This window comes from Phragmites australis, chromosome 10 (genome assembly GCF_958298935.1).
Source record: "Phragmites australis chromosome 10, lpPhrAust1.1, whole genome shotgun sequence".
NCBI lineage: Eukaryota > Viridiplantae > Streptophyta > Magnoliopsida > Poales > Poaceae > Phragmites > Phragmites australis.
Genome location: NC_084930.1, coordinates 4,147,025 through 4,174,982, shown reverse-complemented (window position 1 = coordinate 4,174,982; position 27,958 = coordinate 4,147,025). Strand labels below are relative to the sequence as shown.

The following is a 27,958-nucleotide window of genomic DNA, read 5'->3' as shown; positions in this document are numbered from 1 at the left end:
TTATTTCAAAAAGGTTGACAATGGAGAATATAACTGGATACCTGTATAAAACCTGCTTTACGCTTAAAACTATGCCGTAAAGCCTTATCCTTGAAATATTCATTATGCATCTATCAACCCCTTTGAAGTAGTATAGTACTTGTTGAGTACCTTCCGTACTCAGTCTTGTTGCTTTCAGATTGTTGAGTTAGATATCAACCTCAACCCAGATGAAGTCGAAGAGAAGAAGTCTAAGGTCGCGTCCGCACCCGAGTTGCCTGTGGCATTGGGTTGCACCGTCGTTTCGCTCCGCTGCGCTGTAGGCTCTTCTGCCTGGCTGGTCTGCTGTGGATTCTTGTCCACCAGATCATCTTTTCTCTTTTCAGGTATTTATTTTACTTATTTGTATTCGAAGTATGTATTTGATATCATTCTGTTAAATTCTGTGCGTATCAGCTACTTGATCCAGGGACTGATACAGGAGGCACAGGGGAACCCGGGTTCGGGGTCCTGACACTATTGACCTGACCCACCGATAGATTTCTCCTATTTTCTAGCTGCATCCTGGTACATAGCCAGATTTTGGCAGTCGTCTTCTACCTACAAACAACAGCAATGCATCTATATCCATATTGACAAACACACTTATATAAGAACTCACTTCATCACAAAATCGCAAAAGTTACAAACGAATCAATTCGTCACATAATCACAAGTTATAAAGTTATAATCACTCAATATTACATAAGATCTCACGACCTAGGGTTTCTATGGTGGAACTTGTCGTGTGGGCTGATGACTTCAGACAGTATAAATTCGGTAATCCTTTGTCGAATCCCCAGGAGTGCATCGTCATCTAAAAACAGAAGCATTATATTCTTACATAATTTGATGCGTAACTAATATCATGTTATCATGAAATTAAACTAATTTTTGAAATTAGTTATGAATAATCGTGTATTGAACTTACATCGGGGGATTTGATATCCTTTGCTCGGTTCCTTAATAGCATGCAGTACCCAACATAGAATCTGCAGGTATTGCCCGGTGATTGATAGTAGCACCGCGGAAAAGAAAATTTATTGTTAGATCAAAAGAAAAAAAAATAGCAATATAGAGCATTTAGTAATCTGTTTGGTAGCATTTATCGTGAACCCGATCTTGTGTGTTAGTCTGCGACTGTTTTTCGCGTTATAGTGAGGATTAGCTCAAAGGTACTTGTCAAAAGCCCTACATAAAGAGGGATTGATTATGGAACATTTGAATATTAGAAAAGTTAAATATGTAAACTAAACCAGCATAACTTACGTGTCAAGGAGTCATTTTACATGCAAACATACACCAACTATATCATCAAGGCTAAGTATTGCTAAGCATTTCGAATAACCCTTAAAGCTAGACACCAACTATATTATCAAGGCTACAAGGATAAAGATTCATCAATAAATCAAGGTAGAGATAATGCATCAACATAGGTTCTATCCAAATCAGCCCGACACTAGACTCAACCCATGCAAACATACATAAAGTATAATTTATCAATTTTAGACTCTATTTAATTTGAACAAAGGGTGCAGTATACTTAGATGCTTGCCATGCTATTCTGGTGTCTGCCTATAGTTACCTAAGCAACACTCGGAGATATCCAGTAAGTTGGCATTATCCTCGATCGCGTTCGCGTCATGCTCCGGTCATTCGTTAGCTTAAAGAAGAACGCGTGCAATGATGAGCATGAAGGAGATGCGGTGCTTCATGACATGACTTTAAAGCATTAAAGATTTCCTTAAATAAATTATCGTTAAACATTTAATGATTTCCTATGAATTAATTACGCTCAACACAGAACTTAAACCTAAACTGATGATTAATTACACTTAACGTGAGTGTGAGTATTTTTACTTAACAGGGCATAAATTAATAACATTTACAAAACTAGATTCACCAATTTTGGAGTTACCCATAATTAATTATGAATTCATAAAGATTAAATACATTTCATTAACTAATGAAATTCCAGTACATATTTCATAGCTCTTAGCATTTTTAACATGTCGATTATGCTCATACAAACCCAACAAAATTGGTTTCACTATTTTTGCAGAAATATTTTAATTTCTATGCATTTTACAACTTTCAGCCAATTTAACACTTGATCAATAAACCAAATTTGCTATTTCCGAATTAACCAGAATATTAAAAGACCCTAAACTTTTTTTATCCGACCTCAGCTAGCCACGATCGCTGACAGTGGGCTCGAGCAAATTTGACCACAGGTCAAAATCGGCTTGGAGCCATGGCACGGCCCAGCACGACCGGTCGGCGACTCGATCAGCGTTCACCGACATTGAGCGGCTGCGCTATCGGGCCAGCCGAGGACTCCAACACGACCAGCGCGCGATGACGAACCCGAGTGGACAAGGCTCGGCCAGTGTGCTCGTTAGAGCACGGTCGGCGGCGAGAGGCCACGGTCGGCGGCACTCGATCGCCATGGAAACCCAGACCGGCGACGGGCAAACTTAAAACGACTGCGTGCAAAAGCAACTCACTTTTTTATTTGTAATGCTCTATTTATATGTATTTTTATTATTTCATGCGAATAGAGCATTACAAAGTAACTCACTTTTTCACCATATATACTAGGGCTAAAAATAATTTTAAAAATTAGTCCATCACATAAGATGAATATTAGTGAATTGTCCTAGATTTTTGAAATTTTTTTTGAGACCCTAACAATTGTTAAAAGTTATTAAAGTAGTCTTTTTTAGAGAATTTTAGTTTAAATTCTACACATATTTTTTAGTGAATCCAATTAAAATGGTTTGCACATGAATTATGAAACATGTAAAAAAAATTATGATTTTTAGAGCAACAAAAAACCACAATTTTATATAAAGAAGTGAGGGAAAAATATTACTATGAACAGTGATTTCAACGAAACACTAGTCCCTCAGGGTGCTGCGCGTATCAGACTACTTACCGCCCTCTGTAACAGCCTAACCGTCCGATCAAAAGACGGTAAACATCTATTTTTATAATTTTTTATATTAAAAATCTATTTATTTAAATATTAATATTTAAAAAAAAACTCGTAATTCGACAGAGGTAGGTATCAGCGTACTACACAACAGAGGACAAATCAAGAGGAAAGTGCTGCCAGCCAGACTAATAATCTCTTGTGCACGTTCAGTATTTATGTGCCGCATAGAGGATAGATATGCCTCGTGCATGCTCGCAGGCGACTAGTACCGCTGATTAAGCTGGTGTACGCACATGGAATAATGGAATTTGTATATGGCTAATGCGGCGACACAACACTGATGATGACCCAAGTATCGATCAATAATGGAATCTGTGTTGTAGATGATGACCCAAGTATTTACTATAAGGCAAAATATTGCCGTAGGACATCGCCGCTTCTTGGTTTTAGCTTAGGACACTGAAAAAAGTGTGCTAGCAGTAGTATTTACTAGAGCGAGATGTATACACTATTTAATAAGGTAAACTTTACATAAATTAAAATTTAATTATTATAATTTTCATAATACTTGTATACGTGGGAGTATATAATAAGCCGGGCTACACCATTCAATAAAAAAAATCAACCCACTCCTATGACCGAATATGCGAGTATTCGTATTCTCTGATTTTGCTAAAACAATATCAGAGAATAAACAGTATCATAACATTAGCTCTCTGAACCGTTAGATCCAGAACGAACGTACCATATTATCTACTACAGTAACTCCATAAACAGTAGGAACGGTGCAGAATTTTGCTGCAGTAAATCGCTACAGTAAATCATGCTAGGGTACTGTTCCCCGAACTCAGATTAGTGTATATTCCCGTGACTTCCCTTCACAACGTCAGAGGATACGAATCCGATGTACAATGTAGAGATAGAGGCGAGAGAGAAATCTTTTTTAAATGCTTATAGCTCGGAAGTAAGGTTATTATCGATTTGAATAATCTTTTTTATTACTACCGTCTTCTACAATAACTACTATCATATAAGAAACTTTTACTACTATCCACTATTATAATAGCTACTACCATATAGCAAGCTCTTACTGCCTAGTTTTTTAGCACATTGTGAACGTCCTAAGTCAAATTTGCTGTAGTACATTTTGTAAAGCAGCCCTCTAGTCTTGCAAACAATCTCCCACTAGCCCCTCTTCCCTAAATCAACATGTAGTTCTATCACAAAGGTCCAGAATTACTTCACGACGAGATTTTTATTCCTTTAAACGCTCCAACAGTTTCTCTTTACGCTTCCCGTTACAAAGGAATTTTCAAGATCATTCCCTTCAATACGGATTATATCTTCTTTTTCTTCACGATTCTAAAAAAACTATTATAGATGAGAGAAAATAAAGTGAATAAAAATAAAGAAGTGAATCGAAAAGAAAACAAAATAAAACATAGTTGAAGATGGTCTTATAGTCCCCCAGATGTATATGCATATCGCCACCATGGCCTGAACTCACACTGCCATGCGGATCCGATTCACCCGCTCAAGGTAGCACCTAATCAACTCTCTTCGATCTCATTTTGGGACACAAAGAACAGCCGCACTGCAACATTTGAAAAGAGAAGAAGCTCCGGCTCCAACTCATGGACTCAGATCTAGAGAGAGCAAAACAGCCATATCGCCAACAAATTGCATCCTCGCGTGTGTACACGGTTGAGGAAGGTGGGGCCGCTGCCGGAGTTCTTGATGAGGCGAGCGTTAAAAGACGATGGCAAGCGGGCTTGAGTGAGTAAAGTCACGGGGCTACAGTTCTCATGACTTTGTCCCGCTCTTAACCGATGGATTGGAAATGAACGGCTAGGATCATAGTAACCGTGATACAGTAAAATCGGCGCTGTATTTTTTAACATCGTTCGCGCTGCAGTGTTCTGCTACACATTACTGTTCCCCCTTCTTAAAAATACTGTTTATGCTACTGTGGACTTTGTTTCCTAGAGTCAGAGGAGCCGTTCAGGCAAGCGAAGGCTAATTGATTCATCCAACGCATGACGTGAAAGATGCAGGCTTTGCGAACCTGAGACTCTTCTATCCACGGGATGCCCTTGCGGCTCTCCAGCTCGGCTTTGGAGCAGCTCTTCCCCATGTCGACGCCGTCCTTCGGCGCGGAGGCAGAGGCGGCACTGTCGGGCGTTGCGGCAGACTCCTCGCCGGCGTAGCGCAGGAGCGGGACGCAACCGGCCTCGATGGCGCCCACGTCCTCCACCAGCGCCTCGTAGTGCCGCCGCACCTCCTCCGCCGTCCGTGCCGGCTGGCCCGCCGCGCGCGACGAGAACCAGCCATCATCCGGAGCACACTCGACTTGGCAATTTGGAGGCCGACTGGCTCAGGGCACCCACAGTCTCCTCGGCTCGGAAATATCTACCGTATAAAACATTGAACGGTTCTCACGGCACATTTTCTTCTTACTTCACTTATCTAATATAAATATTTAAAATTTAAATAATTTATTCATTTTTAATATTCATTCTCACCATCTAAGTCTTTCTTTCTCGTTATCGGCTACAAATATAGATATATTTTACTAATAAAAATAAATTGATTAATTAAAAGGGAAATAAACGAATAATTGCTTCTCTTGATGTATTCATTCAACGGAGCTTCCATGACGTATCTATATCTTTATATTTTAAATTTATGTTAAATATCACCACGTCTATTATTTGTATTTTTGTTACAATACATTAACACTTAACTAATAATATTTTGATAGGCACTGTGTCGAGAGCAAATTTCTACTCTTTGATAGTGTTCTACACCAAAGTTCACTTTTTCTGGTGTCTTAAAACTAAAGAGGGGCAGCATGGCCTGTGGTCGCCACCGCAGAAGCGTAGCTCTATGGCTACTGAGGTAGGACGGGAAGAGAGAGGAAGAGAGAGGCTGGATGAACGTGTGGCTGGGTCGAGTGAGGTTGGATGAACCAAAAGATAATAGAGAGAGAATGAGTGGATGTTTGCGCCGAACGTAAGAGAAACGAGCTAAAATAGGAGTGTATCAAATTTTCGGGGTCGAAGCAATTTTCAGTGCCGGTTGATAGCTTGAATCGGTATGGAAAAGGACTACCAGTGCCGGTTTGTAGCTAGAACCGGCACTGATACTTTAGTGTCGATTCCAGGCATGAACCGACACTGATAGTCCTTTTACTGTAGGTTCTTAGCGACTCACTCATTTTTCGCGCGTAGTAGATTAAGGCCTGATTCTGATACATCTTCAGTTACGGTTACTGTACAACCGATACTGATAAGCTGCTACTTTTAACTAGTTGTGTAATAGTGGCCAAAATTTGTTGTATGGCATCGCCACCTCTTGATCTGCTCCTCCTCATCCACAAGCGTGTGAAGAGCGCCGGACGGAGCCAGAGTGCGTTGGTGGGGAGCGTCGGAGGGCGGCCACGAGGAGTCGCGTTGTGCCGCCGCACACGGGCTGAAGGGCTTCTGAGGCTAGTCGGGGCTACGGCGCACGTGCCTGCGATAACTTCGAGGCGCTTCTCACCTACACGTCAAGGGCTAGTCATATCTGCACTGGCGGGTGTTCCTTGTTGAGCACCGGTGGCTGCTCCGGGCCGGATGCCAGTGCGACGACATGAGTAGGACGTCAAGCTGAGTGGTTGCTACCATGAAGGCAAATCGACTGGGTTTGAGTTGATTTGTTCTTTGTTAGTATATGTATGAGATAGTCATTTTGATTGTGTTCTTGTGTTTAACGTGAGTATATGGATGAGATGAGTTGATTTGTGCTTGTGGTCGATTTGAGCATGCGTGTGGTGGGGTCGTCGGATCCGCATTGGCATGGCGGTGGTCCCGTAGGAGTGCTGCGGTGGGTCCATAGGAGTGCAGTGGCAACAGCGACGGGAGCGGCGGCAAGAGCAGCATACGAGCCGGCTCGAATGCTGCTCCCGCCGCCGCTAATTTTCTCTTTTTTATTATCTAGAAATAACAATAGTACCGAGTGGACAACCGACACTGATAGTAGTCAACTATCAATACCGAGTAAAGAGTGCCGATTAAAAAATTAGTAGTAAAGTTGTTTTTCAACTGGCGCGAGCTGACTCGGATGAGCTCCCGCTGCCGCTAATTTTCTTTCTTTATTATCTAGAAATAATAATAGTACCGGATGGTCAACTAACGCTGATAATAATCAAATATCAATATCGAGTATAAAATGTCGATTAAAAACAAACAGTGAAATTGTTTTTCAACCGCAGCTGATAAGTTTTTTTAAGTAATAGTGGTGGGCTATTTAGAATCATACAGTAATGATCTACTGACCATACTGCGTCTGCTATTGATCCCGGCACTAACCGACCAACGAGTCAATGAACAGATAAAAATATTGGTCCGTAGTTTCTCTCTGCCCATCTCCACCGGTGATCGACGATGGCGTTCAGCGCGGACTGGACTTCATTTACTCGCTCCCATGCATGATACAACTCCCGCCCGGCTAGCTTCATTCATTGACGGCAGTTCACTGAAGATGAACACTGTTTTCCACTGACACACAAAGAAACGTGCGTAGGAGAGAGATTAAAATGGACTCTAGTGGTAGGATTAATGCCTATGCATTATTGCCAGGAATATATGACACAAGGTTGGTTGTAGATGTGTTTAGAGTGTTTGTATGATTTTGGCTTCTACTACATTTTTTCTACCCACCAAGTTATATTTCTAGAATCGGTTAAAGTTGAGTACTCCCCCGTCCATTTTCATTTGACGTCGTATAATCCATGCCGTCAACCTTAGTAAAGATTGACCAAGAATACGGTATAAACTATGAGATTTGCTTTCGAAAGTACTTTCACAAAAATATACAGATTTTATTAATTATTACCTGTTGATATAGAGTTATAAAACGTAAGAAGTGGCCAACATAGCGACTCGGAGGCTGCAATAAGGCTGACTCCAGCATAGTCTGCATCCATATACGCCAATGCTACAGTATTGATTTGCTGCTGCTAGGTGAGTGCTGCATAGTGATGTATCTCAAATTTGAGGTCCTTACTTATCACTGTTTGCCGTAGAAGACTATAGATTTGAAGAAATAGATGAGTAAATAGAAGATAGAAAATATAATAGTTATTAAAGATGAAAAATTAAAGAGTATTATAATTGTGCTAGGTGAAACTATAATAATATTATAATTGACTAATTTTACTTAAGTTAAAGACGTCAAATAAAAAATAAGGAATGGAAGATGTAAAAGTTTTTGAAGTAAATAGATGAGTAAATAGAAGATAGAAAATATAATAGTTATTAAAGATAAAAAATTAAAGAGTACTATAATTGTGCTAGGTGATACTATAATAATATTATAACTGACTAATTTTACTTAAGTTAAGATGCCAAATAAAAAATAAGGAAGAGTAGATGTAAAAGTCCATGTGCCGATGTAATATTGCTATTTTAGTACGGTACGGACGTCACCCGTTGCTATTAGCTGACACCAACATGTCAGTGTTTGGCTTCACGGAGTACTCCATCCATCCATATTTTGGAATAAAAAATTCTTTTAAAGCATATTTTAATCTTTAATTTCTATTTTGATATACTACACATTACTATAAATTAACATAATATTAAAATATTTTTTAAATATGAATATATTGATATAACATTTCTAAACTAAACATATATATAATTTAACTAATTATTAGTTAAAACTTATGACTTTTTCAAATAAAAATAGATTTTGCGGTAACGTTGCATTCAAGATCCGGGAAACGCGGCCGCGTGACGCTGGATAATGCTAGGTGGAGCCCATGACGGGACGTGGCACGTCACCGAGCCATGTCACCCCGTCCTCCACGACGAGACACCCCTCGTGTGCATGATGGCCTCGCTCGCTGGCCGCTGGGGCCCGTCTGTCTGTCTCTATTCGTCTCTATCCCAAAATGCATGAGATCGAAAGGAATTTTTCTATTGTGTAACTCACCGACCAAAATTATATGTTATGAGTTATAAAAAATTTCAACAAAAATATGATACTGTAGATCATGCTACCATCTATCACATCATGAAATTTGAGCTCAACCAACAAAGTGTACATGAAAAAATAAAAAAATATAAAATTTAGTGATTCATGCAGGGATATTATTCATGGAGAGATATTATTCGCGGATGAAATTTCTTTTTTTTATTTCTCTTTATACAAGTTATTTTTTAGCTTCAAATTTAAGAGACGGTATATGATAACATACTCTACATTTTTTACAATTTCTAACCTAATGATTTTATTGATTGGTTACCCAATTAGACATGTGTAACGGTTACACAGTAAAATTTCTCCATATAAAAAATAATGCAGCATGCATTCGTACGGTAGTATAGTGCGGTATACGCCCGGTAGACGTAGAGAGCAGTGGCAATAGAATGAATACGAGCAAGGTCGCAGGGGCAACATCGCCAGCCCAGGGTAAATCTCTGGAGGCCATGTCGGGGCAGCGAGCGACACCGCGGGCCTACCGCGGCGCGAGTCGCCCTGCGGCCTGCGCTCTGCCGCGACCGATCACATCGCCATGAAACCTGACAAGACCTCTTCGTCTGCCGAGGGGAGGACGACGCCCGGCTTCTCCGCCTACCCGGACCGGAGCGTGCCTCCGTCCTCTGCTCGCTCGTTTCGTCGCCGCGAGGTCGCTCGCTGGCCTGTTCAAACCTGCACCGCTGCAGCACCGCGCGCACGGCGTTCGAGAGGAAGAGAGCTGCCGCGACGCGAACGAGATCTTCCGAGCTCAGCAGTCAGCACGCGGATTCCGCCCATCGTGCGGGGCGCTACCGACCTGTAGTCGGATGGATCGGAGCAGGAGGAGGAGCCTCATGGTGATGCGGTCTCGTCGACGTGTGTTGATGGCACAGCAGACAGCTTGACAGGAACGTCGAAATTCTTGCAGGAACTTGTTAATTTCCGTTTGTTTGCTTCCATACGGGAGATTTGATTTTTGGCCATGAAATAACGCCAAACTGAATTTTCTGTGGCGTTCAGTTTGGTTGGTTCGTGGCAGATGACACCATCATATATTTGGAGATGGGAACTTTTGAAGTGGATTGGTTAAACGTGGCTCTCCTTCGAATTAGTTTCACCCTCGGTAGGAAAATTTCGACATTGATACCTGGATTCGGCCATTACAGACTATACGACTTGGATGAGACTGCAAGAGGTGAAACTAAGTTAAAATATATATTAGTTTATATATGATGAGTGGTTGATAAGGTCGTTGATTTAGTTTATTAAATTTTGGATTGTTTGAGTTTGATTTAAGTATTTTGATTATGGATTAGTTGGAATTAGAGTTAGAGAAATATGTTTGCTTGTCTCATGGTATATAGGTGATAGATACAACTTGACAGTCGATGACGAGTGATCGAGACTAATCGGTTGCTTGGTGTCGGAAGATCAAGGAGGTTGAACGTAGTTAAGAATGATCCTAGTTGTATATATGGAGGTCAAGCAATACAAGAAATAGAGGAAAAAAACAACGGGTTAACAAAGTCAAACGAAAGGGATACCGGTGCAAGTGATAAGGTGGCTTGAGGGATCAGGAGTGGGGAAGATTTGTCGGCGATTAGAATCGCAAGACGGAGTACACATGTCAACATCAAAGCTTTGAAAAACGTGCAGAGGGATTCACAGTTGGTCCTTAAAACCATAAGAGAACTGGATGAGTATGAGGCATCATCACGAAGCTTACGTCGAGATAAAACTAAGTCATAAAAGTATTGTGACCATTTGATTGACAAAGTAAAAAATACATCAAAATACTCTCGGTGGTAAGTAGATATGTACTAGATAGTGATATTTTGGTAAGCTAGGAAAATTAAAGGTTAAGTTTATAGCCTATAAATAAAGAGGTAAGGCTATGAGAGAATTTGAACCAACCACTTTAGCCTTTTATGCCACTCATTTGAGAGTCTAGTGGTAGAGTTTTAGAGGAGAAGAAGATATACGATTATCCTAGTTAATAAGTGAGAGTTTTTAGAGAAATTTTTTTATAATCTATCTAAAAAATGACTGATCTCTTTAAATAACGAAGTTTATATTTTTGTATATGCTTAAATTCCTTTCTTCTAGTTTTCTCTATTGGTTCTCATACAAGTTTTCTTTTTTCGGTTGTGATTTCTTGTTGATTTTTATTTTTATTTTTGAGCTGTAATTTTTAACCTTATAAAGTTATTTTTCTTATTGCTATAAATATTCGTATGCTCATGTATTTGAGAGGATCTTAAATTCTCTTATCTCAAGAGTATTAATTTGGAGAGTTGATTCTTTCGATGACTGTGTTTTTTTTTTCATTATTCGTTCAAATTTCAAGTTTTTATTCTCAAATACACATGAAATTGTCTTAAATAGGGCGTATAGTTCGTATTTTATTTGTGAAGTCATGCTATCTTGGATCTTTATTTCTTGTTTTCTCTCTCTAAAGTTTATGCTTTCTTTTGTACGTTTTTTAAATATTAGATAAATAAAAAATAGATAATCTATTTTATAATAAATTTATAAAATATCTATTCACCGCTATTTAATCGTCGTTATCAATCCTACGTGTTGCGCTTAAGCGCAGTGATGTCGAAACATGCCTGAATTTCCTTGACATGTCACGCTCGCCATTTTTCCCGTGATAACAGCCACAGACAGCAACATTGCAAGTTGTCTGTTAGTGATGTGTTAGTCCCTATCTTTCGTCTAGAAAATTTTAGATACTAAAATTATATGTATTTATGATTGTAGGGAGTAGTACATGTCTGTAAAAGTTGTGGCGATTTCTGTTTTTGTACAGTCGAGTCTTCTTCCCAAGGCTTACATTAGACGTCTTAAATAGGTGTACGTCCAGGGTCAAATCCAAACTGACAAAATTACACCCATAAGTCTTACCAGTGAGCTATTCGCTTACCTGCCCTGATCTTCCTGCAATCGATCTTTGCTTTGCTTCACCGATCTTCCGCCAATTGAATCCATTCTTTTCGGCGTAAGTCACCTCTAATTTTATGACGGGTTAGTTTGTCCTCGCGCCCACTGTTCCAGCCGGATGGGCACCGTTCCGAATTTATGCGACTCCAGCAATCGAATCGCGACCAGCGGATTCACCGGTGTTTCGCCATAGTAATTGTAAAATATGTAGCCCCAACCGTCTTGCGCCAAACTGAATTCAACGCGCTGATCAAATCTGCCATAAAAGAGGCGACGCCCATACGTCTTTTCACATCATTTTTTTCATCTTCGGCACGGCACGTCACGTCAAGTCAGGCTCGATCGTCTCGTTGCGTGATCGATCGGTGAATGAACGAATAACTTTGGATCCTTTAAATGGAGCGCCCAAAATCAACCCTTTTCGAGTGAATCATGTGATCGGTCGAAGTGACATGTAACAGCAATATTGATCAATTCGTTGTGGCCTGACCAAACATTGTACTGTTCAGCCAATATACTTGGATCTGTTTGATTCCTGCATCTCTCAATCTAGCCCAGCCAATACATAGGATCTCGAAAACAAATTAGTTTGGTTGTTCTGTGTCTACTTCTGCAACATGTTTTGATATGTACAAATTTACGACATCATTTTAGTTTACGAGTGAAGCTATTTTTTATTTTCGCTCCGCACTTTGGTCCCGTAGATGCAGTTTTAATATTTACTTATTTAGACGGATACATTTATCAGTGTTATAATATTAACTTTATATGAATAATTAATTACAATCTCATATCTTACAACTGCTCATATAATTTTAGATTCAATCAACTAAATAGAAACTCAACTCAATTTATCTTAGATAGATACTATTAACTAAATAATTTTTTTCAATAAATATAACTCCACTCAGACTATTTTCGCTCAGTCTGATTATATGATGCAGGTTTATGAAACCTCATCCAGAAACAAATACACATTTGAATCTTACAAGAACAGGGAATATTTACAGAAAAAATCGTGATATCTTTGAGCCGAGAGTCTCTAGCATTTGCTACTAGCTAGGACAGGACACGGAACAAAGTTACTATTTTTAGTTGAGAGGGTATATTTTTAAAATTTATATCGGTCTTGTCGTTCACAGTTACTACAAGTGTTAGCTCTCTATCTTCTCTCTTTGAGAGCTAGTATTTGTTACTCTTTTTATCTATGAGATATAAAAATCATGCTAGCTATAATATTTAAAAATGTAATATGTTAATTAAGAGATAGCAGGTATCTTTAATCGTTAGAGATGACCGAAGAGAATGCATGTGTCGTTTTGGAAGAACGTGAGAGAACATGCCCTACCATGTGTCAAAATGATTGGCCAGCGTGTATGTACTTGGGCCCACGACCCATTTTTTAGACAGGTTTTCCTGACCGGTTAGACAGACACATAATCCAAATCAGTTCGCTGTTCCATGAATGACATGCCATGAATTTCAATAGGATTCAAAATTAAGCAGATCCTACCCGTACGGGTGTTAGAAGACACAGATGAAAGGTTAAAAGGGCGAACAAGTCAAGACCTACCATTTATTTCCCCATTTTGGTCCGATACTTGTAATTTGCACGAGTCATTATTTGGATTCTGGAAGGTGCGCTGCAGATAATGTAAAAAGCTCCACATTGCATTGTTCAGTATTATTCACACATGGCATATAATACTACGTATATGCGTGTGCATGCATGCTCCCATCGGTACACACCACTATGTATTTTCCTCCTCTTGGTACCCTAGCCTTTTCTCAATACACTTTGCTAGCTAGGACCACTACTTTGTGTGTGCATGGTGCACAATGGAATGTATAGTAGCTAGTCAACCGTAGGGTAGTCCTGCTCTTGTGCTTGGGAGAAACTACAGCAAGGGCTCACCAATGCTGAAACAGTGTAAGAGGCATGCCTGCATCCCCAATGGGGTACATGCATGTCTTATTCGATTTGTACTCATCAATTAAGCTTGCATTTGGGCGATGACGAAGGTGAGGTTTTGGAGTTGTTTAGTCCTTCCAGGGAGTGTGTGCACAAGGCATATATGCATGCTGTGACCATGGGACTGTTTGAAAAGGAGAGGAGCCTTGCTATTCATGCTTACAGTGATACTGGTTCTCGCATGCAGCATATATAGGATCTGTTTGGCAGAGTTTTTAGAGCAGTTTCTCAGCTAGAATCAGGAGAGCTCTGCCAAATAGCAGCTGAAAAAGCTTTCAGCTTTTAGCTCTCTGAGTGAAATCTATGGGAGTGATTATCTGAAATGAACTAAAAGCTGAGAAGCTGAAAAAGGTAGCTTCTCCTAATTTATTTTTTGTACAGAATCACTTTCTCCATATATTTTATTTTAGAGAATAATTAGAGAATCACTTTTAACCATAAAATCACATCCTACAGAGAATCACTCACCGCAGAGAATTTAGATCAGAGAGAACTTTACCAAACAGGCCCATACATTTCAGAGATCCCCAGAGGACAATATTGGCAGTTTAACACTCCCTATGATCCAAAATATAAATCCATATATCATTCTCTCAAATTCACCAAATATAACTCCATCACAACTTCAATACACATTTTTATTTTATTCTTTCATATTTGCTCCTACTTAAATGCACCCTAATTATTAGGGTAAATTATCACTCACCTCAACTCTAGCAACAATTGACAGACAATAGAGTTACTGTACTTCTCACCTAATTATTATGTTTAAATCTAAATAGATTTATATTTAGGATCGGAGGAAGAAGTACTTAACTTACATGTGTCAATTCAAATGCAAATCTTAAAAGTCCTCTACATGAAGGTGTGTACAGAACCGTGACATTTTTAAAAGTGGTTTCGTTTGTACCACGACAAACTCATATTGGTAGTTAACTGAACGTTGCACAGGACACTCAAATACTCAATACCGACTAGCACACTGTACTGGTATTCCTCATTTTTCCTCAAGAAAAAACATTCCTCACGTAGTAAAAGGCAAGACAAACAAAATCAAGCCTGCCAGTGCGATTCAAGAGGTCGCGAGTTGATTAGATGTGCAAAAGAAGAAGCAAATTTCTTGGCCATTGGGTGTGTCTGATGATCAGTGCAATGAGTGCTCCTTTTTCCGGCCTTCAGGAATCAAATGATTTGGGAATCCATTGCCCCTAATCATCAAGCAGAAGAAAGTGCACGGATTCGCATGGCCGTTCCGTCACCACGAGGGAAAAGTGAGACACACACACGCCAACCCTTTCGACATGGCCATTGACCAAACGTTTTTCCTCTTTTGAGATGAAATGGTCACAACACAACACGTCAATCAGTCGCTTCGTCACCACGCATTCATGCACCGGTGAGATCGAGTGAGAGGAGGCCGGCCAATGGCCAGTGAGACGGACATGAACCTGCCAGCAAAGTACTGTAGCACTGAAAATTTATTTCCAACTGATCTCTATCCAGTGCTACAGTTCTGCTTCAGTGTTACGAAGAGAGTTACACCTTTGTCGAGTTATCGCAGCAGCTATAATACTGTAGCAGTACTGTTTATATAGGCTGACAGTGGGTTTATCGGGAGGAGAAGAGTAATAGAAGGTAAGAAATAAGGTAATTATTAGAGATGAAAAAAATAAAGGATATTATAATAGTGTTAGGAGATGCTGTAATAGTATTATAGGTGACAAAATTTTAGAGTCTGTTGGAGATAAACTTAGCACATATAAAGAAGAGAAATAAAATAACCAACACTTAAATAAATAGGTTAAGACGAACATACTATACATCCGTAATATAGGACTATTAGAAACGAAAATTCAGCAATCCTGCAGGTGATCACAAATTCTGAATTAGTGTTTGTATATCGTACAATAGTGTTCTACTGCGTAGTCTATCCAGCCATTCTCTTTTCTCCGCCATGTCATCTGTGATTGCTTAGAGTTAAGTCACGGTTGTTTAGATATATATTTCTTGGACTTATCTCTTTCCATATATATTGGGATTTTCATCCGGTGTAACCTTATGTATATGACTATATATATGAAACTGGAGACTACCAGAATCCAGGATTTGGGTGTTGTGCTTTCTCCAAAATCTCTCTTTTTCCATTCTCAAGCTATCACACGAGTTTCTCTCATAAAATCCTAATTCCGCTGCTTCTCCACCCGCCGCCGCCACCGTCGCCGCCGCTAGCACCCTACGCACGAGCCGACCTCCCCTACCTCCGCCTCCTCCCATGGCGCAGAACGGCTTTGGCTCCGGCACCTCTGACAGCACCACCCGCGTCCTCAGCAACACGGTGCTTCTGGCCCTCCCTCCCCGGCGATGAACGCCGTTAACGTGTCTGTCCTCCATCAAAACACACGTGTACTCCATACTGAATTTTACGTTAATTAATCGTTGGAGAAACTATCAAATGACACGTGTTCAATGATCACCAAATCACACGAACACCAAAATTCAGTATACTTTTTTCCCATGGTACTAAGCCTTAACAGTCTTTTTCCTATGTTGGGTCAATGAGATGCTCCAATACTCTTATGATGGCTTGAACAAAAATGAATCATGTCACGTTTACACTTGAAAGAGAAGGTACTACCACACCTAGTTTGGGTACATGTTACTACAAAATTCTCCATCTCATATATATACCTGTGCACTTTTCCTGCATAACGCATTTTTATTTGAAGAGAACTTAGGAACTAACACTTTGGTGTTAGCTAGCCTGAGATTAATGACCGTACGCTATTCTCTTTGAAAACCATGGTTGATTGCTGTGTAGTAATAGGCAAATCCTAATTTCGTGCACAAGCTGAAGCTGAACTGCTGAACCATGCACGCATAACAAGTTAATCAGATGCTTAAGAAACTAAGAACCCAGAAATTACGAAATGATTTTTTTTTTAAAAAGACGGCATGAGACTTGCCGAATTGCGAAATAATCTTCATTCATCTTCTCAAAGCAAGTCATACAGGTTTAATATTTATCGTTTAACTACGTATGAAAATCAATCAACCATATCGGGAATACGCGAATGGGGATTCCATCTCAAAAGAAGAGAGAACAAGAAGAAATGAAGCATAAAGAACACCTAAAAAGAGGGACGAGAGCAAAACGAGATTTAATATTAATCAAAGAGAGATTCAAGAACTTTATCGTCGGTAGCAGAGCATCACTGCATACACAAACCAAGTGCAGCTTACTGCAAACCCTACAGTACCAAGTACTACGATTACCCAGTAGCACAGCGGGAATATTAACCAAATTAAATAGACAAGAGATCGCCCATAAGAACAGCACGTACGTGTTGATCCATCCATTGTTAATCCATCACGATGAGACCAATTTTAACACTAGATAAACCTCCAGATTAACTGGCTAAGCCCTACCTCGCTTTGCTATACGTACGGCGCCGTCGGCTCGTTAAACACGGACAGCGGCAGCATGCAACCTGCCGCGTGCGCCTCCGCGGCCGCCGCCAGCGCCAGCGCCATCTCATCACCATTGCCGCCGCCGCCGTTGGAGTTGCCGCTGCCATTGCCAGCGACCGCTTCGGGGTTGCCAGGCACCAAGCTGAAATGACCGTGCAGGTACTGCGGGTGCGGGAGGAAGAAGTGATGCCCAGCCTCCGGCACGGGCCGAACGTCGTCTCTCTTGCTCGCTGCGGCCGACAGGGCCGGCGAGGACGTGGGAGTCAGGGTCGGAGGCGTCTCCGCCGCGGGCTGCTGCTTCGACGGGGCCGGCCGCTTCCGGCGCTTCTTCTCGTAGGCGATGCCGCGCGCCTTGGCCTGGCTGTCGCGGACCTCGCGGAGGTACAGGCGCACGGCGCGCGCACCGAAGGGGTTGGCCTCGGGACGGCCCCCGTGCTCCTCGAAGGCGGCGCGGAGGCGGCCAACGAGCGCGTCGAGGCTGCCCCAGGCCTGCCTGAGCGGGCAAGGGCACGGAGCCGGCGGCGACGGGTGGCCGAAGAAGGGGCAGCCCAGTGCGTGGACCTTGGTCTTGCCGAACTGGTCGAGGTAGCGCAGGAACTCCAGCACGTGCGCGCCGCTGCACCGCGCGAGCTCCAGCGGCGGCCGGTGGTTGCGCAGGTACTGCCCGAACGTGTGCCAGTCACGCCGCTTCTGCGACTCGTACCGGCTCGGCCGCGGCGCGTCCGCCGCCGCCGCGCCTCCGCCTTGCATGCCTTCCACCTGCTCCGCGCCACTCACGCCTCAGATCTGCATCCACGCAGGTAAAACGCCGCCCTCGGTCAGTGCAACAGCAACGCCCGGGAATCAAAAGACCGAATCAAACGCAGCTTTTCACTGCCATCAGTGAGCTTAATTACATGCTAATCTTGAGCTTCTAGAGAGGCAGCTGGGAAGCTTTCGAGGCGGTGGAAAGTGGGAAGGAACAAATTAGTAAACTACAAGCTCAGGATTTCGTGGTCCTAGCTTCTGCTTCATAATTTAAGGGAAAATAAGTGAAGAACTAGGGTTTGCAATGGGGAAATCAGCTAGTCCAGAGCTAGTACGGCGCCTGGAGGGCATCACATCCCAAGAATTGCCTGATCTGAGATCAGCAGCTGCTGCGCGCGGCAGCCTAGAAACTGACGCACTGGCTGTCCAGAGAGGGTCAGTTGAGAACTAAGACACGCCAATTAATCAGCGGCGAGAACAGAAATCGCCCACATCGATCGAACGATCCATCGGTCTCACTCACCTGAGCGCTGGACGAGACGGACCGACCCTGTCACCTCCTCTGATCGACCAGGCTTGCCAGAACGGAGATGCGAGCAGATGCAGCTTCCGTTTTCTGCCGAGGTATAGATACCGGCTGCAGATGGAGGCAAGACGAAGAGGAGGGAGTGGTGATCGAGGAGGACGGGACTGGTGGCGGTAGCGCAGTGGCAGTGGTGGTGGTGGTAGGGTGGGCGAGGGCAAGCGTATATAGCTGGGAAGCTAAGCTGAGCCTACGACATTGGAGCTGCAGCAGCTAACGGAGCAGTGGGGGAGGAAAGGGGAGGAGAAAGAGGAGACGAGGCCGAGTGGCCGACCGAGCGGTGACCCCAATCATTTGAGCCCATGGCTGGTGCAACAGTGCTACTCCGGATGTATCTTGTATATGTCCGATTTATCCATGTCGTGTATACACCCGATGCGGATACCAAATAGATATTCAAAATCGCACCATAACTAACTAAGAAAAAACTAGCAATTTGATGACTCTAGCTAAGTTGTGTGTTGTAATAAAAATATAAATATTAGGTACGAGAATATTAAGTATAAATTTAAAATATAAAGATATGAATACATCACCGGAGCGTCTCTAAAAAATAGAGAGCAATACCGTATTTTGATTTTAGATGAAATTTGAAAAAGAGAAAGGTATTATCTGGTAATTTTACTCTTAACTTTTTAGTTATTTTTATTAATACAATGGGTCACATATATCTAGCCTGTAATGAGGTAGGAGATATGAGGGTGGATAAGAAAAAAGTAAATTATTTGAATTTTAAGAGTTTTTATTGAATAATAAAAAAATAGAGGAAAGAGATGATATAAGAACTACTTATTTTGTACAATAGAGATGACATTTTTGTCTAAGCGAACGGGTTTTAGGTAAGCTAAGAGAATGAAACTTGCATCCCTACCCGGCCTCCACCGGCCTTCTCCACACCCCTCCACTTCGTATCTCCGTGCGCCCTCCGCTGAACCTCCTGCTGGCACATCTCTCCCTGTTGAAAGGTTTTCGAGCTAATATGAAATCTTGCAAAATTTTATTTTTTTATTCATTTGAAATCTAAGAACAAAATGCAAAAAGGGATGGAGTATGCATGAGAGTTGCTCGCCAGAACGCATCTGGCTAACGGTTGTGGATAGAATCCCTCGAAAAATGTATAACACATGAATTGTGGAGGTTAGCCTCTCCTAAAGAGAAATAGAGACTTCATACTGGATTTCTCGGACATCTAGCAGTATATATAAAGACCCCGTGTCGTCTCCCATGAGGTAACACCACCTCTGCCGCCAAGAACGACCCTCACCGTGCCTTGCTGCGGCCGCTACTGCCATAACCGACGGCGAAGGAGGCGACAATAGCCATTGACAGCACCAAGCGCTGTTGTTGCGTTGCTCCCTCTCTTCTCCTTCCTCCTTCTATTTCCCCCTTCTTCAGGTGGAACGCCAACGACTTTCGAGGAATCGTCATGTGGCTTGGTCAGATCTATTGTTCTGTTGCATGGATTTGGTTGGTTGCGGCCAGAATCGGGTGTTAGGCTGGCATCGAACTAGGTGTGGTGTACGGGCTTGTGCTTGGCAGAGGCACCTTCGGCTACTCTGGTGCGGCACGTTCGTGGGTGAGCGCGGTATGCCGTTCGTGATGCGGTTCGGGTTGGCCTCCGCGTTGGAGCCTGAGGTCGATCCTCGGGGTCCCTAGCAGCTTCACTCACCGAGCGCGAGGGTTGCGCAGGTGATGGTCGGGTCCCTACCGGCAAGGCGCGTGCCTGCGGCGACTAGGCTTCTTATGGTCACGACCGGAGCTCACCTATTCATGGCCGACCTTCGCGTGTTGCTGCTGCTGCCGGTCACCTATTCATGGCCGACCTTCGCGTGTTGCTGCTGCTGCTGCCGGTCACCTATTCATGGCCGACCTTCGCGTGTTGCTGCTGCTGCCGGTCACCTATTCATGGCCGACCCTCACATGTTGCTGCTGCCGCCGGTCCCCTCACGGTGCGATTGTTGCCGTCTGCCTGGCGTGCGGGCTCCTCTTCTTGTCAGATCTGTCTCCCTCCCTTAAAATTTGGCACGCGGGGAGACCTTTGACGTTTGGGAGGCCTCTGGGCGGGGTGCGCCTACGAGGATGGAGGCCATTATAGAGGCGGAGCGGTTAAGGTCAGGCTGCCTTCACAATAGGTGGATCAGTGGAGGTCAAGGTGAAAGCCTTGCACGGCTTTTGCCGCTGTCGATGATAGTGACACCCTCAGGCACCGTTCCCTTCTATGGAGGTGTTTTTCAAAGTGCCTGCCCTTCTCACCCAGTTGGATTTTCTAGGTGAAACCCTGTCCAGTTTCTGGATCGGTGATGATGGCGCATTTGGCATTGTGTCTTTCTTGGAGGCATCAATATGAAAATCCTTCACTATGGTACGACATCTACCAGCTGAGGTGCTATGTTCCTCCAATCAATGATGACCATGTACACACCTGTCCTGGGTAGGGGCATGTTGTGGCGAGGCTTCTACCCCTTTGGAGTTGCGCATTTTGCAGACATTTGTGATGCGCTTGGTTGAACAGGATGCAGAGGAGTCATAGCTGCTACGTCGATGAGTTCGACGAATTCGGCAACGATGATACAAAAATGTGCTTTCTCTCGTGTCTCGGTGTTGGTTTTGGGCAGAGTTGTGACAACATCGTGGTTGTCGAGAGTTATCTCTGACAATACTTTTGGGGTATACCGGACGATGGGTGCATGATCGACGTGTTCGATGTGTGTGTATGAACTCAATAACACCAGAGTTATCTAGGTTTAGGCCTCCTGCAGGATAACAGTTATACGTCTTGTGCATTCTTTTATGGATGGTATGAAACTGCTTACAGATATGTTCCTCCTTTTCTTACAAACTCGGTCATCCTCTATTTATATAGTAGGAGTGGTATACATACAAATACACCATGCTAACAGCGTGACCGGTCTAACCATAATGAAACCAACTAAAGTTTGGAGACCCTACACCGGTCAACCGGCCTGCCCTGTCCTGTCGCCCCACACCGCATGCCCTCCTGTGATGTTGTCATATTGGTCGTGCGGCGCCACGTATGTCTGTATAACGTCACCACGTAGCATTTAATGCTACAGGACATGACATTGTCCATCTGCGTCAGGAAACACTTTGTTTGCTGGAGGAGATGTCTAGAGAAGGAAAATATTTAAGTAGATAGCATTAATGCAACTTGATAAGTTAAGATGAAATATCTATCCTGCGACCAGTGAAGCTGGTTGTTGGGCTTACCTTCGCGACCAGAGTATTGGTTGCGAGTGCCTTGCCTGGTCACGCGATACGGCCGCGATCTTATGAAAGAAAAATATCTATCACCAGCTAACACTCCCTCGTGTGGACTCCCTCCGACAAAAGGACCCTTATTCAATACACCAACAATCCACTTGAGGAAGTCAGAGCTGATGCACCATTAATCGGCGAGATCAACAACGATGACTCACATCGGGCTTATGTCAGTTGGTGTTTGCTTTTAGTATGTGGTGGCAGGTCTTTTGTGGTTTTTTCAGTTGTCGAGGCGTTGCCCTAGTTGCCGGGTTATACCAATTTTTCCTCAAATTAACCGTCCAATTGTAAGTTTTTTATACATGATTTTTCTTATAAAATGGATCAACTCTTTTCTTCTATAATAAAATTGGCAAAGCTAGTGCCGTAATTTCGAAAAAAAAGGACTTCTCAAAGGAAAAATACAATTGCAAAAAAAAAAGGAAAATACACTAGGTTTTGCTCTCATATTTGGTTTTGGCTGGATTTTGTTGAGAATTGATCAACACTGTGTAACCGCTAATGGAGGACACATATTCATCTAGTATTTATATGTAACAAATGGCAATATAACGAATGAATGAGTTCACTCTATTCCCAAGTTCTATTGTTATTCACTCTAGACTCTAACAGTTTTGAAGATACATGACTTCTGATTACGGGGATAAATACCACTTAGGCACAATTTACTCAATAAAAGGGCCTAACGGCAGAGCATCAATTCTTAAATATCCCCCTCGTACATCTGAGGTAGCCAGAGGCTTTGACATAGCACAACTGACCACTGAGCCCACCTAACCAAAAAATGGCACAGCACAACTCAGCTCACACTTAAAAAAAAAAACTAACCGGATAGATTATATCATCACTGTCAGTTTAAGAACTGACAATGAGCAGTCAGCCGATAAAACATGTTATCGTTTTTAAAGCTGATCTGGTCTATTCGCAGACCTCGTCACCACCACATCTTTGGTACATACAAAAACTTCACGAGAAGAAGCTGGGCATCACTACCGACTCCGTCTCCCACTGTGGAAGAGCTCACCGTTGAGAAAGAACTCACCGTTGAGAAGGCCGTGGAGGAGCTCGCCGTGGATAGCTTGTCATGGAGTCTAGGGCGACGTGGCAATTCATGAGGAGGAGGCTAGAGCACCGATTCGCAGAGGAGGGTGTCCGGATATGTTAACATCTAGTCTCCATGGTGATTGGTGGAGGAGGATAGGACGAGAGAGATAACGAGAATCAGACTTTAGACTTTTTTGACTCAGTTATCAGGATCGGTTTTCTTCAAGAACCGGTAATGACACATAGCTAATCACTGTTATTTTTCCTTAAAAACAGATAGTGATATGTTTTTATCACAATTAATTTTTCTTTGATCAAATATCTATATCAATTTTTCTCGCAAACTAACAATAACATAGTATTATTATTGGTTCTAGCCGAACCGATATTAAAAGATGGGTTATGATGAGATATACTGTAGCAGTGAGTGGACGAGCCTCCTGTCTTGGAATGATTATGCAACTTGACATAATTAGTAGTAATATTTAGGTCCTTTCTGCTAACAAATCTTCGTAATGGTCCCCTATCTTAATATGCATCATGTAGTTAGTCCCTTCTCATTTTGAGTTATCGCTCACATCGTACGTGTCTACTTCAACCTAATACAACCCCAGATCAATAACACACGGACAGACATGGAGCAGGAGCACATAACACATCTTTGTACGTATGACCGGCGGGTGTACATCACCGCATACGGGCCGGACGAGCGGCTTCGAATCACGTCTAGAGAAAGCGAAGGAGAGGGTAGGGAGACAGGGGCCCGCCTCGCCGGGGTGGAACCCTGAACGTAAACATCCACCTCGTGGGCGTGATGGCAGACTGTCAGAGCGAGCGAGCGAGCAGTCTTTCCACGTTACTGCAGTCTGCAGCCAGGAAAGGTCGTCACCTCACCAGTCTTTTCACCCAGCTACTTGTCCCCTACCCTTCAAGACTGCATCTGTCAACGCATCTTCAATACTTAAAGATAGCGCTAGTAAATATAGCACGGGTTTTAAGACCATTCCAATAGTTTCTCTCGTTTTCTTTTCGACTCCTTTCTCATTTTTATTTACTTTATTTTCTCTCATTTTTAATAGTATCTCTTCGAGAAGAATAATGAAGTGAAAAGAAAAAGAATCCCATCCTGTAGAGAATGATCTTGAGAATTTCTTCGTGACGGAAACCGTGAAAAGAAACTATTGGAGCGTTGTTCACGACAAGAATCTGGATCGTGAAGAGAATCGGTTGGGCTTAGTCTAACTTATAACCTCTCATAGACCACCTACAACTATATTCTCTTCATTTCGCTCCTTTTCCGATTCCCTTTCTCGTTTCCATTCTTTTTATTTTCTCTCATCTCCAACAGCTTCCCTTTAAGGGGAATCGCGAAGGGAAAGGAGAGAGAATCTCATCTTGAAGGGAATGACTCTGAAAATCCCATCGTGACGAGAACCGTAAAGTGAAACCGTTGAAACGCTGAAGTAAACGAAAATCTCTTTACGACAGGAATATGATCCCTGAAGAGAATTCCTTAGGGCTAGTCTTATAAGATTTACCTTAGCATCTCTTGTTTATAAGGTAGGAGAATTATGAACGATGATTCTATATAAATTTTAAAAAATAGATTCTATTATTTAAAAGCTAGTGTTATATATAGCTATTGAAGATACCCTTAAGGTAGTTTTAATAGTTAGGGGAAAATGTAAAACCCCTAAAAATCATTTGGATTTTAATTTTCTCTCAAAGTTGTTTGGTTGAAAAAAACCCTAAAAGATTGACTTTGCTGAAAAAACCCCAAAAATAAAAAACTCACAAAAAATTCTAAAAAACTAGAGACAATTCTAAGACCTTCTGTGAATTTTTTTTCAAAAATAATATCTTTTGTATCATATTTCATGGAGAGGAAGTTTAGAAAAAAAAAGAAAAATGTGCAACTCATTTATTAACTCATGTTATTTTAACTTTGTCATGTCTACCATTATTTTTTCTACACAAAAAATTATTTAAGTAAACTAATAAAAGTGGTTTCACTAATTTTGGGAGTGTTATGAATTAGTTATGAATCAATCTATCTGTAACACATTTACTCAATTCTGCACGTTACAATAACTATTTCAAGATTTCATGTATTTTTAGAAGATATAGGATCATGTAAGAAGACTAAAAAAATTAGTTTCATGATTTTTGGATTAGTAAATAATTAACTATGCATTTAACTTGAATTAATAAATGAGCTGCATGTTTTTCTTTTTTTTTTCAAACTTCCTCTCCATGAAATATGGTGAAAAGGATATTATTTTTGAAAACAAATTTCACAAAAGGTCTTAAATTGCCTCTAGTTTTTTTTAGAAATTTTTGTGATTTTTTTTATTTTTTTTCTAAATTTTTAGAGTGATTTTCAACAAAATCAAACCTTTGTGGTTTTTTTTAACAAAATAATTTTAGGTAAAAGTCAAAATTCAAGTGACTTTTGAGGGGTTTTGTATTTTTTCCTAATAGTTATAGCTAGTTGCTAGTTTTAACTATTAGAGTATATTTTTTAAAATTTATACCGATCTCAATGTTTCTATACCTCACAGATAAAAGATGCCGAGCCAGCTTCATGCTTTACAGAGATAGCTCTATAAATTTCTCTTTCATATTTATAAAATAAAAATTAGTAATTAACTCCTATCTTCATCATCACTCATTTCTCTTTTCTCCACTTTTATAAAATAAAAACTAACAAGTAGCTCAAACTATTACAACTGTCCTCGCGGATGAAACGATGATATTTTTGATAGCTCAGCAGCTTTTTCTTACATTGAGGCGCGGGAGGTGGAAACGTCGTGTCACCGGCCGGAGCCAGCGAATAACAGGCCGGCCGGGCTGTGCTGCTGCTGCTGCCATATTTGCCCAGCCAACATGCACGGGCACGCCTGCGCCAACTGGCCGCTCGCTCCATGGCATCGACCGGTACATGCATCTGCTGCGGCCAACCAGCAAACAATCTTACCAGGAAGAAAGAGCGTACGCATATGCCGTACGTGTGTTACCAGTATGCGCGCATTCATTAATGCGTCAAACAAGTTTTTTTTAAACAAAAATCGAGTACAACATGTAAACCTACGCATACAATCATATCAACACACATACACATATTCAGATAACACTTGGGACATCTCCAACAGGATTTGCAAATCTGAAAATTTCAATGCTACAGTACTTTGTGGTGTACTGTAGCACTGGAAATTCGTCTTCAGCAGAGTCTGTATCCATTGATAGAGATAGGGGATGCTGTAATAGTAATAAGGGATACTGTAATAGTATTTTGATGATGAAAATTTAAGGTAGCTGTTGGAGATGGTCTTACTAAAGACCGAATATTCATATGTTAAGGATGTTAAAGTCATCACATATATCTTACAGTTGACAGGTACATTATGTATTATTGTGAGAAAATTTTATTCTAATAAGATATATAAAGAGCAAATCTAATATTTGATCTGTAGTAGATAAAGGTACGATCACTACTGATCACTAAGCCCAGCCTTGCTCTCAATGCGCCAAACAAGTTAGCTCGCACGCTTGTGCTTAGTTCTCATCGCCTTTGACGGGCTTAATTGTGTTAATCTTAATCACTTAGCCGATTGGAGTCTTTTTCTTCTGTCTCTTGCTACCTGACTACCTGTACATGCGTTGTCCTGTTGATTTGGATTTATGTTCTTCGACCATTTAATTTTCTTTGGTTTTAACAAAGGCAGGTACAGTCGCACTGTTTCAGAAGGCCCGACATGGATGGTACCATGATCAGGACACTCTGCAGGCCACAGCTACCGACGTCATGACTCACGAGCGCCGCTGAATATATGCTGATACTAATCCATAACTAGCCCAACGATAACAAAGGGTTAGTCCGTGTATACATAAACGAAAAGAAGTACAGTATATACGTGCAGCAAACGTGCAGTGTATTATTGCATGTTTCGCATCACATGTGCTCCCATGTCCCAGACTACAATGTTTTTCCGAAACTGAAGACCACTGGCAACAATTGATCGATATGTGATTGTGGGCTCCTGATCGATCAGCAGTTTGTTGAGTCGTCTTCTCCTTGGTTCTTTCCTTAGCGGCCGGCCATATTGAACTTGGACTTTCTGTGCACACGTGTGGATGAATGCCACAACTGCATGCATGCACGCCTGATCTATCAGATCAGATCAGCGTCTGCCTGTTCACTCCCTTTCCCTTCCTGGCGAAGCCGATGCGTGCCAGCCTTTCTCTGGACCAAACTGATCGTTCGTGGTCATGTGGAGAGAGAGAGAGAGAGAGAGAGAGAGAACATAGAAGGTTGCGCATGTGACTGACCCGTATTTTGTCGGTTGCTTGGTTCAAGGCTCTGCGGCCTGCGCTTGTTCTGCACGGTCATTCTTGTCTCTCCGTTTTGGACAAACTCTGGAACTCGAACCCTTTCATTTCACGTATGGTGAGGCGCGCTGCTATTTTTTTTCATAGAATACGGACCATAAAATCGTTAATGCGTGGAGCCGATGATTAGCTTACAGTGCACTCGGTGGCAGATGATTAGCATACAGTGCACTCGGTAGGAGCATCATCCGTCTCTCTGGTTCCTGTTACTCCTCCTCTTCTTCTTTTCCCTCTCTTTTCTTCTCATCTCACTCATACATGGTAAAAAAAAATGTTAAAGGGGGACTCAGGGGTGCACTAAAAGCATTGTCTTCACAACCTTCGAAATACGCCATGATGATTGATGAGCATGCAAATTACCTGGCGGCTGGAGACAGGTCCGGTTTTGACATTTCGGTGGTTCGAGACGAGATTAAAAATAGAATCATATTATTAAATATAAATTATTTAGATCTAATTTTTTTAATTTATTTTTGAACCGATATACACAGTATACATATACATATAGAACATTTGAATTTTAGAGGCCCGGAGTGGCCGCACCGCTCGACCCCCTCCGTACCGGCCCTGGCTG

At 41.9% G+C, this 27,958-nt stretch overlaps 2 protein-coding genes across 2 annotated transcripts; both read right to left on the bottom strand.

The window, feature by feature from the left end:
- Positions 1-525: 525 nt before the first annotated feature.
- On the bottom strand, positions 526-7,922 carry LOC133931112 (transcription factor MYBS1-like). The gene is made up of 3 exons (XM_062377925.1): positions 7,832-7,922; positions 5,022-5,305; positions 526-579 (listed from the first exon to the last, which is right to left on the bottom strand). Exons 1-3 carry the CDS (start codon positions 7,920-7,922, stop codon positions 526-528), a joined length of 429 nt encoding a protein of 142 aa, XP_062233909.1.
- A 9,056-nt stretch (positions 7,923-16,978) lies between these two features.
- LOC133930321 (protein G1-like2) lies at positions 16,979-18,976 on the bottom strand. The gene is made up of 2 exons (XM_062376955.1): positions 18,613-18,976; positions 16,979-18,128 (listed from the first exon to the last, which is right to left on the bottom strand). The coding sequence occupies exon 2, from the start codon at positions 18,090-18,092 to the stop codon at positions 17,310-17,312; it is 783 nt and encodes a 260-aa protein (XP_062232939.1). The 5' UTR covers positions 18,093-18,128; positions 18,613-18,976; the 3' UTR covers positions 16,979-17,309.
- Between the last annotated feature and the right edge of the window lie 8,982 nt (positions 18,977-27,958).